Raw genomic sequence first — 15,761 nt, forward strand, 5'->3', positions numbered from 1 at the left:
CAGCATCCTCCATTGCATAACCCTTATAGGTATGGCTTGGGAGGGAGTGACTACCAGGACTTTGAACTCTGCCTGGAGAAAATTGTGGCCAGAGGGATTTTGAAGGGTTTGGGACTGACCCTGATGAGCCTATGTCTGTTGTAAAATCAAATGTGGCACTGGGGAGTTCCATGGGGTTGGATTTGAGTTTGGAGGATGTGGAAGAATTGGTGGAAGACCACAACGAAGAGCTTACCACTGAGGAGCTGCAAGAGCTTCAGCAGGAAGAGCAACACATCGCAGCTCAGAATCTTGCTGCAGAGGAGGAGGAAGAGAGATGGAAGAAGGTGCCTTCTTCAGAAATTAAAGAGATTTTTACTATGTGGGGTAAGATGGAAAGCTTTATGGAGAAACATCACCCTAATAAGGTTGTTGCAAACCATATTGGCAACATGTACAGTGACAAAGTCTTGGGCCATTTTAGGGAAGTGTTAAAGAGACGCCAGAAACAGAGCTCTCTCCACAGTTATTTTGCGAGATAGGACTCCAGTGACTCTCAAGGTGGTCCTAGTGGCATTAAGAAACAGAGAAGACAAGCAACCCCAGAAAAGCAATTGGTACTTGAGGTGTTGCTGGAAGGGGATTTCCCTTCCAAACTATAAACAATCCACTCTCTCTTCTCCTCCAGTCTCCCATACACTAAGTAGAATCTCCAATAAAGATAAGTGTTATGCTGTTAATGTTTCATTCATCATTTCCCATTGTATTGTTTATGTACTACATGTATATTTCATGTAAAATTTTTTTTTGTTTTAATACTTCTGGGTGTCAGGAACGGATTAATTGTATTTACATTATTTCTTATGGGGAAAATTGATTCGCAAATCGTAAATTTCGTTTATAGTAACGGCTCCAGGAACGGACTAATTACGAAAAATGAGGGACCACTGTAGTAGTAGGTCACTGATGTCAGCTATGTCTGTATCCCATGTACATGTACGTGTAGTAAATTATTATTATTATTATTATTATTATTATTATTATTATTATTATTATTATTATAATTATTATTGTTGTTGTTGTTGTTATTTTCTTGTTTGTTTGTTGGGTTATCTTATTGAAACTTGGGCAATATATGATGGAAAGATACTTCGTAATGTACACCAAAAATGAAAGAAATCAGACCATAAATAGTGGAGTTCACTTCTCAGCCATTAGCGGCCGCTTACCGGTATATTTTTGTATGGTTTTTTATGGTTATATTCTCGTTTTTCAGTCTCATTTGATAGAATGGAAGATATATTACAGAAAAGTACCTTGAAAAGTACCTTGAATTTGCGCTCACAGTAGCAGAAAAGTTTTCTTCTTTAGCGATACTCGAGTAAAGAAATGACGTCACCTTCCAATACCTGTCAGCCTGCCAGTCCGAATTCCAATATGCAGTCAAGAATGGGTTGACATTGTTTATACAATGATTACAATAATGCAGTAGTCTGCATAACAATAAATCTTCTATTTTTTTGTGTGAATAAAAATTCCAAATTGTAAGCAAGAGTAATACAAGAGGGGCCTGGAGCAATGACTAATGAACAGAGAAAAATGTTATTTTAGTGCCAGGAATGTCTGCATTGTCTATTCTGGACCCTATTTTGAAATTGGCATCTGTGAAATTGGCAAAATTGCCAATTTCTGACCACTTTATTGGTAGTTGAAATAGGTGAATGGGCGGTTTCTTGTACTGAGTCGACAGACTAGAAGTAAGTAAGTTTATTCAGGTACTATACACAAATACAGTTACATAGATTATCATACATAGCAGCGTATGTATAGAGAACCTAGGATAAACCAAAAAAGTCAGACAAAGTGAATTATTTCCGGTACCTGGCTTGGGCTTGCCATGATTTTTGGTAAATATTGTTTTTTCTCAGTTGTTTGTTGGGCTATCTCATTGAAACTTGGGCAATGTATGTTGGAAAGATGCTTCTTAATGTACAACAAAAATAAAAAATACGCACGATAAATAAGGGAGTTCACTTCTCAGCCATTAGCTTCCTCTTTGTGGTATAATTTCATATGGTTTTTATGGTTGTATTCTCATTTTTTTGGTCTATTACAGAAATAGATATAATTTTGATTGCTTTCATGATGAAAAGTACCTTGAAATTGAGCTCAAAGTAGCGGAAATGTTAGATTTTGGCCGATGTTCAATGAACTTTGTGTAAGTCAGGTTGGTTAATTTTATTAAGTGTATTCTAACCTAACTACTCTGTAATCTGGCAAACTCAGTAATCCGGCACACTACAAGTCCCAGTGATGCTAGATTTGTCATGGAGGACCTGTATATAAAAAATATGAAATAACTTTTAAAAACACTTGAAATTTTGGAGTTTCCAGACATATTGGAGAGGTGTAGTGCTTATGGAGCTCATGAAGAATATAAACAAACCAGGTGGGGTGCAGTGACCATATTAGAAAGTCAGGTGGGGGTGCCGTATAGTGTGTTTTGGTCATAATCTGAAATGACTCTGTTAGTGGAACACCGTAAAGTGAAATGCTGTAAAGCGGGGCCCTACTCTGAAATAATATTCTGATAAGTAATAACTTGACTATATGCTGGTTGTCCTATAGATTAATATTCTAATTAATAATAACTGACCTGTATGCTGCTAGTACTGTAGGTTAGTTAATATTCTAATAAATAATGACTTGACTGTATGCTGGTTGTACTGCAGTTTAATATTCTAACAAATAATAACTTGACAGTATGCTGCTAGTACTGTTGGTTAACATTCTAATAAATAACAACTTGACAGTATGCTGCTATTACTGGTTGACCATCATTAATCCAGCATCATTGAGACCTGTAGGGTGCCAGATTAGTGATTTTGCTGGATTACAGAGTTGTTTGGTTAGAATTCTCTTAACCCAGTGGAGATATTTATGCATCAGCGATTTCACCCATTTTACGCCCTATTTTTGGCCCATTCCATTGTTCCAGTCTACCAAACTTGTAGCTATTTCGTTAGTATTCCTTCTATTCTGTTGATTGAGCACAAGAAACTGCCCATTTACCTATTTCAACTAGCCAATAAAGTGGTCAGAAATTGGTAATTTGACCATTTTCACACAAATTTCAAGAGATGCTATTTTCAAAATAAGGTCCAGCATAAACAATGCAGACATTCCTGGCACTAAAAAAAGATTTTCTCTGTTCATTAGTCACATCTCCAGGCCCCTCTTATATTACAGTTGCTCTCCATTTTTTAATCTTTATTCACACAAAAAATAGAAGATTTACTGTTATGCAGACTACTGCATTATTGTATAAATAATGTCAACTCATTTGTGACTCTGTATTAAACTGGCCAGTTGGACACTTATTGGACGGTGATGTCATTTGTTTACTCTTGAACATAGATGAAATCAAACATTTCAGCTAGTTTGAGCTCAATTTCAAGGTACTTTCCTTCGTGAAACCAATCAAAATCATATCCATTTCTGTAATATATCTTCCTTTCTATCAAATGAGACCAAAAAATTGAGAATACAACCATAAAAACCATACAAAAATACACCACAAATTTGGCATTTTACACTTAAAAAGTTGCAGTTTTTTCTCATTATGGACTGCATGCTGCAGGATTTTTTTGTATAGTGCACACTTACCGCACAGACCTATTTTTTCTTTGTAGGCCCAAATTTACTTGTCACAGCTTATTTGAGTGAGCTGAGTGCTTGGTGACCAACAGTGGCTTCAAAGTCACCTTATCTTTTATGGACAATGTACTGTGTATATGCTTTACACAATGAAAAGTATTTCTTTTATTCGTTGGACCCATGGCTGGGGCTAAAAGTAAGCAGGTTATAACAATAAATGGAGAAAAGGAAACTGGAATGACTTTTGCAGCAAGTAGAGTCACCAAGGAGTAGCAGCAGTAGTTAGCCAAAATTAGTGTCGAATTACTGATGGAACTGGATTGCTGATTGCCAGATTAATGATGGCCAACCTGTTCTGTAGGTTATTGTTCTAATTATTATTAACTTGACAGTATGCTGCCTGTACAGTATGTATAAATTTGTTGAAAATTCATGAACTGAAACTGATTTTCTTTATAATAATTCTGTTCTTGCAGTATCATTATATAATCTGATCGTAATTTGTTTTCAAATTTATTTTAATTATATATGCTCAGAAACAACGATAAAGTCAGGTCAATGTCTGGGGCTGTTGATGTATCAATATCAGCTGTTGTTTATGGTTGATGGGTTACAGTTTATCCTGGAGAGTTGTGTGTTGATATGCTAACTCACTCCATGATTTTCTTGCATTCTTGTGCATTTTGTATGGCAGAATTTATTAGTGTTGATCTTAAATACTATACAGTTACAGTCATACGACAGTTACATCTCAAAGAAGAACAGAAATGTTGTACAAATGAATTAAGTAAAATTATCTGGTGCTTTTATTTTTTAATTCATCCATTAGATAAAATTCATCTTTTATTTTTCAATTTATAGAACATTAGAAATTCAGTTTATTTATGCATGCCAATTAATATCATTGGCAATTTCAGTCTGTACTATGTATAAGAATAGCCCAAAGTTTCTGTGTTTATTTTTGAGTGATACGCCAGCATGGTGGCATGGCGTACACCCTGTGTCAGTAACTTTCATAAGCCAATGGTTTAAGATATAAGTTACAGTATTTTTTTTTTTTAACAAGTCGGCCGTCTCCCATCGAGGCGGGGTGACCCAAAAAGAAAATACTTTCATCATTCAACACTTTCACCTCACTCACACACAATCACTGTTTTTGCAGAGGTGCTCAGAATACAACAGTTTAGAAGGATTTATGTATAAAGATACACAACACATTCCTTCAAACTGCCAATATCCCAAACCCCTCCTTTAAAGTGCAGGCATTGTACTTCCCATTTCCAGGACTCGAGTCCGGCTATATAAAAATACGTAAACGGTTTCCCTGAATCCCTTCACTAAATATTACCCTGCTCACACTACAACAGCTCATCAGGTCCCAAATACTATTCATCTCTATTCACTCCTATCTAACATGCTCACGCACGCTTGCTGGAAGTCCAAGCCCCTCGCCCGCAGAACCTCCTTTACCCCCCCTCCATCCTTTTTTGAGGATGACCTCTACCCCACCTTCCTTCCCCTACAGATTTATATGTTCTCCATGTCATTCTACTTTGATCCATTCTCTCTAAATGACCAAACCACCTCAACAAACCCTCTTCAGCCCTCTGACTAATACTTTTATTAACACCACGCCTTCTCCTAATTTCCACACTGTGAATTTTCTGCATAATATTTACACCACACATTGCCCTTAGACAGGACATCTAAATCATTTGATACCCTCATCACCTTACTCTTTTCTTTGTTCTCTTTCAACTTTCTACCTTTACACGCACACACAAACTCGTCCCCTAACCTTTGCAGTTTTACTTTAGAATCTCCCATAAGCACAGTAACAATAGCAGAAAATAACTGTGTCAATTCCTATTTTGTATTTGATTCCCCATAATTTAATTCCACCCCTCTCCCGAACACCCTAGCATTTACTTCTTTTACAACCCCATTTATAAATATATTAACCCTTTGACTGTTTTGGTCGTATATATACGTCTTACGAGCCACCGTTTTTGACGTATATATACTCACAAATTCTAGAGGCTTCAAATCAAGCAGGAGAAAGCTGGTAGGCCCAGCTTTTTTTTTTAATTAAAATGCCGACTTTGTGGTCTATTTTCGTATAGTATTTATGGCTGTATTCTCGTTTTCTTAGTCTCATTTTATAGAATGGAAAACATACTATAGAAATAGAGGTGATTTTGATTGGTTTTACTATGAAAAAAACCTTTAAATGGAGCTCAAAGTAGGGGAAATGTTTAATTTTTGCCGATGTTCAAAAGTAAACAAATGATGTCATTTTCCAATAAATGTGCAAGTAGCCATTCTGATATGCAGTCATGAATGGGTTGACATTATTTATACAATTATTACAATATTGCAGTAGTCTGCATAACAGTAAATCTTCTATTTTTTGTTTGAATAAAAATTAAAAAGAGAAAGCAAGAGTAATATCAGAGGGGCCTGGAGACGTGACTGATGAACAAAGAAAATGTTATTTTAGAGCCAGGAATGTCTGCATTGTTCATTCTGGACCCTATTCTGAAATTGTCATATTTTTTAATTTTCGTGAAATTGGCCAAATTGCAAATTTCTGGCCACGTTATTGGGTAGTTGAAATCGGTAAATGGGCAGTTTCTTGTACTCAGTTGATAGAAAAAAATGGAGTTCTCAAGAAATAGCTATGAGTTTGGTTGACTGGAACAACGGAATTAGCTGAAAATAGGGCTCAAAGTGGGTGAAATCGCCAAATTGTAAACATCGCCGAGGCCGCTAATTTTGCATGAGCTTAATTCTGTCAATTTTTCATCAAATTTCGTTATTTTGGTGTCATTACAATTGGGAGAAGATTCTGTATCATTTCATGGTTTCTTTTTTGGGGGGGAGGGAATTTTGCGACACCAGGAGACACCTCAGGATTTGGTGTTGTGACGGTCAAGGGGTTAAACAACCATGGTGATATTACACATCCCTGTCTAAGACCTACTTTTACCAGGAAGTAGTTTCCCTCTCTTCTACACACCCTAACCTGAGCCTCACTATCCTCATGAAAACTCTTTACAGCATTTAGTAACTTACCACCTATTCCATAAACTTGCAACATCTGCCACATTGCTCCCCTATCCACTCTATCATTTGCCCTTTCTAAATCCATAAATGCAATAAAAACTTCTCTACCTTTATCTAAATACAGTTACAGTATTATTCCTCATAAATCTGACACAGATGGTGAAAATAAAAATTTTCCAGAGGAAGTATTTTAGTTTTAATTGAGAAATAATCTGGTATCATTAAAGAGGTTGGTTGGTGAATAAGTGTTGATGGGGTGGGACTTAGCTTTGTTGCTTGTGTTCAGGGAGAGTTGGTTGCGGTGTGTGGTGGTGTTGGTGCTGGCAAGTCTTCACTGCTCAGTGCACTGCTGGGTCACATGCACCTCCGCTCTGGTCAAGTCTTCCTTCAAGGATCTTGTGCTTATGTTAGCCAGCAGTCTTGGATCATCAATGCTTCCTTCAGGGATAACATTCTTCTAGACCTACCATTTGATGCTATGAGGTAAGACTTTTATTAATGTATTAACAACCTTGTTCATTGATAACATAGAAGCTGTGAGGTAAGATTGTTATAAGTCTGTTAACTACCTTGTTCACTGGTTACATTCTTCTAGCCCAGCCCTTTGATACTGTAAGGTAAGACTACTTATTGGAGTGATAACATTAGAAGTTGTGAGGTAAGACTGTTGTAAGTGGTAATGCATTAGTTATAAATTTTTTATTCTGCTTTTGTAATGAAATACACTTTTATAATTGCTGGTTTAAATATTTAATTGGTGCCCTTGTTGCTCTCCCTTCCACTGCATTGTAGGTAACTGTTTATACTGTACTTATACTACAGTGTTGGTGAGTATAGTATAGTTATACACAATGTAGGTGAGAACAGTATACACTGTATTTGTGGCACTTGAGGTATGCTCAAGGCACATTCCACAAAGGAAAAGAAGAGAAGATACAAGCTAAAAAGAGAGATGCTTCCCATACAGTCAAAGGTGAAGAATCACAGAGCTTCTCTAAAGGGCTAGACTGTTTTAAATATGAAAAGAACCACTAGCTTAAGATATATGAATCATACAGGATCCAAGAGAGACAGAAATAACTTAAAGCAAATACACTGCAAAACCCAGATCCAGTATTGGGCCCTTGCTTAACATGGTAGTTACGTTCCTGAAAATAGAGTTTAAGAAGAAATCATGTAATACAAACTGAAGAATTTATGGGAAAAATAGGGTTACATTTCTAGGACCCCCCAAAATGACAGAAAACCTTTTTTTTAGGTCTCCAAATCTTAAAAAATAAAAATGATAATGTAATGGTTGTTCATTGTTGTAATGCATTATGTTTAATGCCTTGCTTAAGGCTACACATGTCACAGAAATAATATTTCTTATTTTAAATTGTAGTTGCTGGTATATATCAATGATTCTGAACAGAGTAGAGAGGCATGCTGTTACCCTACTGGGCTGAGGTGGAAGGTTGTGGATTGTTTGCCAAGGTGGATGGTTGAGGATTTGGCACTAAAGTCAATGGTTGTACTAGAGTAGTGAGAAATTTTGGAATGTGGCTTTGATCTCTTTTACCCTGCAATACTTAATACAGCTGATGGTAAAACATCGAGAGCTGCCCTAAACCCCGGAAGAACATATTCACTGTAATTGTCATTGCTTGTTGATCTGGAAATGTGTGGTGAGGGTTAATGTGACCATGTACAAAACCTGTGCAAACATATGACAAGCAATATTGTTGTTATATTAATGGGGAAGCACTAAACCCATAGGGGTCATATAGAGCCTGGAAGGTATTCAGGTTTGATCAAGGAAGTGGAGAACAAATTCAATTCTTTGGATTAAGAGCCTCTCACTAGCATGAAAGAACATGACAAGCAGTAACACAGCTATTATCTGCCATAGCTATCAGTAAAAGATACCATATTTTACTAGCTTAGACAAGATTTTTTTAGTAAATAAATGTGTTCAGAGTAATACCTACCATAATATAAATGTAAATTATCCAAGAAAACATGAAAAAATTATAAAATCACAAGAAAAACTTCTCAACATTCTGAGCATGTGTTGTTATTGTTTTGAGAGTTGTGACAATTCCAGTGCTGTTGTGTCCATCTCACTGTTTTGAAATTAACTACCAGAATGTTTTTGCAAACATATGTTATTTAGTACACATTAATAAATTTATTACAGTAAAGGAATATAATAAAATTATCATTTCCCTTGCATTTCCAACAGTAAAATTTGCAGTCTATAGGGAAGGGTGGGTGGGATGATTGCACCACCACCACCACCACCACCACTCACACATTTTCTAGTTTGTTTGTTCATTACAAAATACGAGTGCACCAATTAAACTGATGCACACATGTATATGAAGTAGGTACTGTATACACATTACATCCAGGTTCTTTTCATTTCTCAAACTTTATTATGCAAAGGAAGATAAGAGGGTATATAAATACTGGGAGAGTCCCTCTCATGGACAGGTACAGATCAAGTCTGCCCTCTCAATTTGTATATAAACATTGTCTCCAGGAAGCTCACATTTGAGCACAGTCGGTAAGTTTATTTAGATACAGGTATGCCCAAATGTGATTATCATTTATAGTGTACATTACCCTGGATGACCCAAAAAAAAGTAAAAAAAAATGGCTTACCAATATGAAAACACTGCATGTATTGACTGGTATGCAGGAATCAATTAAATTAGGTAATTTACACTAAGTATGATAATTGTACTTATGTGTATCTGTGCCTAAATAAACTTAGGCAAACACAGATCTGAGAATCATGTGGGAGATGTACATCCAAACTGCTGAGACATGAGTGGTGGGTTGGGGAAGGAAGGAAGGAAAGCCTCCCACACAAAGACAGTGGCCTGACTCACAGATAGACTGCCCATGAGCACTGTGCTAATTAAATTTTGTGGAGTGCTTAACAAAAATATAGTGCAATTTTGCAATACAGTGGTCCCGCGCCTTACAAACGCACCGTGTTACGTTAAATCCGCCATACAAAGCATTTGAACACAAAAATTTTGCCTCGCCTCACGATAAAAAACTCGCCTTACGTTATTCGCCTGGGACGCGTCCCACGTGTGGCCTCAGCGCCAGTGTTTACAAACCAGCCAGTGTGGTTGCATCTACGCATATATTCGGTACATTTCACATTATCCTAGTGTTTTTAGTGCTTGTAACTGCAAAATAAGTCACCATGGACACCAAGAAAGCTTCTAGTGTCATCCCTATGGTAAAAAGGGTGAGAATTAGTATGGAATTAAAAAAAGAGATTAAGGAAACATGTGCAAAGTGGGTTGAACTGCAAACCTTTATGGATGAAAATTACCTTGACAGCTACTGCAAGCCGTGTTGGCAACCTGTACAATGACAATGTTATGGCCCATTTTAGGAGAGTCTTAAGGAAATGGGAGGTACAGAGCTTTATGGACAGATTTGTTGTGCAACAGAGGTCCAGTGACTCTCAAGCTGGTCCTAGTGGCATTAACCCTTTCAGGGTTTCTGATGTACTAGTATGGCTTACGCACCAGGGTTATTGATGTACTAGTATGCCTAAACTCTAGTGCCCTCAAATCTATTAACCCTTTGAGGGTTTCGGACGTACTAGTATGGCTTACGCACGGGTTTTTGACGTACTAGTATGCGTAAATTCTAACACCGTCAAATCTCGTGGGAAAAGGCTGGTAGGCCTAGATGTGAGAGAATGGGTCTGTGTTTTTGGTGTGCGCGGTAGAAAAAAAATCTGGGACCTAGTGGTGCATTGTGGGAATGCCATCTTAGTACACAATGTCCACCATGCCTCGCGGTAAGAAGTTCCTCACTCCTCGGCGAATTGGGACACTTTTGTTCCCCAGTGACAGTTCTAATACAGATGGAAGTGCCAGTGAAGATGAGTTTCAAGGTTTTGGTGAGGTTTTGACCGGAACTAATGACCATAATATCGGTAATAGTGAGGAAAACCCAGACGACCCTCAGCCTTCCACCTCTGGCGCTGGACCGTCTTGTTCACGTTCAGTTGTACCAGAATCCAAGAGGAAACTCCTATTTTCCCAAATCCCAGACTCAGATGTAAGCATTTGTGATGATAGTGATAGTGATTATGAACTACAAGCTCTTGAAAACAGTTCCAGTAGTGATAGTGAAGTGGAATATTCCCCAATGAAGCGTCAGTATATATGACGATATATGCACTCTGGTAGTGTGCCATATGCTATTCCAAGGGGAAGGAGTACATCTTGGAGTACATCCCGTGGCTGTACAACAGGAACAGACAGTGAAAATGACGATGATAGTGTTGCAATTGGGATTGAAAATGTGCATGGTGGTGGTAGTGGTGATGACGGCCGTGAGGCACCAGCAGTGGGCCATGCTGCCACCCACGCTGCCACCCATGCTGCTGCCTCAGCTGATCTACAACAAAGGCCACCATCCCCCACCCACCCACCCACCACACCAGCCTCCACAACCACAACCTCCACAACCACAACCTCCACAACCACCTGTCGTTGTCCAGTACCCACCAGCAGACTGTACCTGGGATTGGCAGGAAGCTGTCAATTTTGTTCCAAATGCCCACCAGTTTGATGATAGCTAAAGTGGAATATGGCCATCTTGTACACTTGGGAACAATGCCACTGAACTGGAATGTTTCACGTTATTTTTTGATGAACCCCTGATGGAAAGTATTGTCATGGAAAGCAACACATACTGCGAGTACACCATGGCAAACACAATACTTTCACCAAAATCACGTCTACACCAGTGGAAGGAGGCAACTGTGGCTGAGATGTATCTTTTTTTTTTTGCCACAATAATGCTTATGCCACATGTGTATAAGCACAAAGTGAAATCATACTGGTCAACAGACCGCCTGATTGCAACCCCAGGTTTCAGTGATATAATGCCAGTGAATTGATTTGTGCTAATGTTACGTATGCTTCACTTCTCAGACAAAACCAGGCCTGACAGAAACGACAGGTTATATAAGATTAGGCATGTGTTTGTGTATCTGAAAGAGAAATTCAATATGTATTTTTATCCCTTCAGGAAGCTTGTAATTGACGAGTCTTGGATTCTGTTCAAAGGAAGACTCTTTCAAGCAGTACATACCAAGCAAGAGGAAATGCTTTGGTATAAAGTTGTTTGTGCTTTGTGATTGTTACAGTGGTCTGGTATTGGATATTATTGTGTACACTGGAAGTTATACATTGCAAAATACCAGGAAGTTATTGGGCATCTCTGGTGATGTGGTTAGAACAATGATAGAACCATACCTTGGTAAGGGGCATATATTATATACTGATAACTAGTACACAAGCCCCTCACTCAGTGATTTTTTGCGAGTGAACATGACAGATGTGTGTGGCACAGTGCGTGTAAATCGGAAACATATGCCAGGTTTGACGCTGGCACTCGTAGAGGTGAGGTGCAGGCGTTTGCTGCCAATGACATCATGGCATTTCGGTGGCATGACAAACGAGATGTCACACTGTTTTCATCAGTTCACCCTAATGAAATGGCAGACACTGGCAGGCAGCATAGAGAGAGCAATGAACCCATTCTAAAACCTGCAGCTGTGATTGATTACACCTTCAATATGCGTTCAGTGGACAAATGTGACATGCAGATTGGGTTTGCTGATTGTGTTCGCAAGAGTTGTAAGTGGTACATAAAACCTTTTTCCATCTTCTGGGCATTTCCATGCTCAATGCTTATAATATGTATAAGATGAGGACCAGAAGCAAACCACAATATGGCGAATTCTGTTTGTCTGTCATCAGACAAATAGTATTGAAGTACCAAGGAAGAACACCTGCAATACACCGCCCACCAAATTATCAACAACTACCTTCTCGTCTGAAGCATGGTGATTACTTCCTGGTAAAACTGCCTGCTACTGCTTTCGAGAAAAAGGCTCAGAAGAGGTGTTACGTCTGTGCACATACAAGGAAACGCCCACAACAACGCAGAGACACTCGTTTTATGTGTGAGGAGTGTAAAACACCACTGTGCATGACTCCATGTTTCAAAGACTTCCACAGGCTGCAGAACTTCTAGAAACATTCTCTGTGACTGTATATGTGTATATAAAATATAGAAAAATAGTAATAAACAACATTTCATATCGTTTGTTTGTGTAAATATTTTTTATAAACAAAACAATGACAACAGTGTTTACGCCCTTATTGTGTAGTATTGAAAAAGAAAAAACTTACAAAATACTGATCATATTGGTCTCACAGGCCATAAAAGTTACTTGGAAAAAGAAAAATTAAAAAATAATAGAAATTAGTACATAAGAAAGTAAATAAAAGAATACCGGGAGACGGCAGTCGGCGATGTTGCCACATTGTCCCCCTTTTTCATTAACTTCATGCCTCCATATCTCGGTAAGTATTGATGGTAAAAATTTTTTGTTTGGCCTATAATATTTAAAAAAAAGAAACTATTTTTTCATTAGAAAAAATATTTTTTTTTTTTTTTGAAATTTGGCCGACACTGAGAACGAGTCTCTGAGAGGACCTGTCAACCCTCAAAGGGTTAAGAGAAAGCTGGTAGGCCTACATATGAAAGAATGGGTCTTTGTGGTCAGTGTGCACAGTATAAAAAAATCCTGCAGCACACAGTGCGTAATGAGAAAAAAAACTTTGACCGTGTTTTTGGTTTAAAACAGCGAATTTGCACTGTATTTTCGTATGGTATTTATGGTTGTATTCTAGTTTTTCTGGTCTCATTTGATAGAATTGAATACATATTACAGAAATTGAGATGATTTTGATTGGTTTCACGATGAAAAATACTTTGAAATTGAGCTCAAATAACAGAAATGTTTGATTTTTGCCAAAGTTCAAAAGTAAACAAATCATGCCATGCATCCAATGCATATCAACTGGTGAGTCTAATATTCTTTCACAAGTGCGCTGATATTATTTATACCATTTCTACACTAATACAGTAGTCTGCATAACAGTAAATCTTCTATTTTTTGTGAGAATAAAAATTCAAAGTGGAAAGCAAAAGAAATGTAACAGGGGCCTGGGGACGTGACTAATGAATAGAGGAACTGTTATTTTAGTGCCAGGAATGTCTTACTTGTTTACTCTGGGCCCTATTTGGAAATTGGCATCTTTTGAAATTTGTGTGAAATAGGTAAAATTGCTAATTTCTGACCACTTTCTTGGATTCTTGTACTCATTCGATAGAAAAAATGGAGTTCTAGCAAAATACTTAGGATTTTTGTCGACTAGTACACTGGAATTGGCCAAAAATAGGGCTCAAAGTGGGGAAAATCGCCTATGCGTAAACATCGTCGAGACTGCTAACTTCGCGAGAGTATAATTCCATAGTTTTTCATCAAATTTCATACTTTTGGTGTCAGTATGATCGGGGAAAGATTCTTTATCTTTTCGTAAGAAAAATAATTTTTTTTTTTTCGAAAAATTTTCGACCCTGATAAGTTTTGTAGAGGGCCTCTCAACCCTGAAAGGGTTAAAAGAAGAAGGGAAGTAACCCCAGAAAAGTACTTGCTACCTCAAGTCCTAATGGAAGGGGATTCCCCTTCTAAACAATAACTTCCACACACTTCCCTCCTCCCATCCCATCAATTATTACCAGATATTCAATAAAGGTAGGTGTCATGTATTCTATTCTTAGTAGAGTAGTGAGTGTGCATGTCTTCTTCAGTTTGTGTGTATTAAAATTAATATTTCATGTGGTAAAAAAATTTTTTTTTTCATACTTTGGGGTGTCAGGAACAGATAAATTTGATTTCCATTATTTCTTATTGGGAAAATTAATTCAGCTAACGATAATTTCGGCTTACGATGAGTTCTCAGGAATGGATTAATATCGTAAGGGTCCACTGTAGTGTGATAGAGAAAATGTGTTAAGAGGATCGCATGTTAATTGACAGTACTACAGTGTAACTTGCTTCATAACTTTGCAGCTACTACAGTGTAATTTACTTCATGTTGTTGCGGATACTACATTGTAATTTGCTTCATGTTACAGCCCCCTGCCGAACTAGCAGTTAAATAGTTAACCTGTTGGCCTGCAGTACCACTGGGTACGTCATCAAACCCATTGTGGGGACTGCTGAGCCGGCCTTAGAGCAGTATGTACCTGAACACCTCACGGTACACATCTAAGCGGTAGGTACCTGAACACCTAATGGTACACATCTACTGGCTTTAGAAGCAGTATGTACCTGAACACCTCATGGTACGCATCTAAGCAGTAAGTACCTGAACATCTCACTGTACACATCTACTGGCTTTAGAAGCAGTAGGTACCTGAACACCTCACGGTACACATCTACTGGCTTTAGAAGCAGTAAGTACCTGAACACCTCACGGTACACATCTACTGGCTTTATAAGCATTAAGTACCTGAACACCTCACGGTACACACCGCAGCAGTAATTACCAGTACACCTTACAGTATAGATCTACTGGCAGTAGAGAGTATTCTCCTGCCCATCTTTTGGTATTCTACTGGCTTCTACTGATTTTAGAAGAACCGCTTACCGCAGCTCACTGAGTCTGATGGCCTCGGTTACTTGACGGCTGCACTCAGTGAGCTTGCAGCATGGTGTTCTGCTAGTAATTCATCGGACCACCTTGCGGTGTCAACTGGTCTTGAAGGCGGTAGATAGTACTCACCAGACCACCTGACGGTGTACTTCTACTGGCCTTAGAGAGTATTTACAGGACTACCGGTGATGTCTGCGGACTCACCTCCTACGCTGGTCAACTGTGGGCCGGAGTCATCGGATGCTGTTTTAGTGGGACATTACATGAAGAAAAGGTTGGAGTGTTACACTGAACTGGGCTAGGACCATAGTGTGACACTTACGGAAGTATGATGGAGTGGAACACTGAGATATGCTACAGGACTGTAGTGGAACACTGAGAAGAAAAGGGTGTCATGTGACACCGAAGATGGCCTGGGGTTGTAGTGTACATTGAATAGTTTCATGTGACTGGCCTCTCGAAAGACGCTACATAGATAGTGAGTGTGTCGCAGAGATAAGGGTGTCAAGTATGACACAGTCG

At 38.4% G+C, this 15,761-nt stretch overlaps 1 protein-coding gene across 1 annotated transcript in view; it reads left to right on the plus strand.

Moving 5' to 3' along the window:
* The window catches only part of LOC128686555 (ATP-binding cassette sub-family C member 5), a 537,407-nt gene that overhangs the window by 39,301 nt on the left and 482,345 nt on the right, over nt 1–15,761 (plus strand). Inside the window, exon 3 of the mRNA XM_070084337.1 lies at nt 6,989–7,185. Within this exon, the coding sequence (XP_069940438.1) occupies nt 6,989–7,185 (197 nt within the window). The remainder of the gene's footprint in view (nt 1–6,988; nt 7,186–15,761) is intronic.

This window comes from Cherax quadricarinatus, chromosome 12 (assembly GCF_038502225.1).
Source record: "Cherax quadricarinatus isolate ZL_2023a chromosome 12, ASM3850222v1, whole genome shotgun sequence".
NCBI lineage: Eukaryota > Metazoa > Arthropoda > Malacostraca > Decapoda > Parastacidae > Cherax > Cherax quadricarinatus.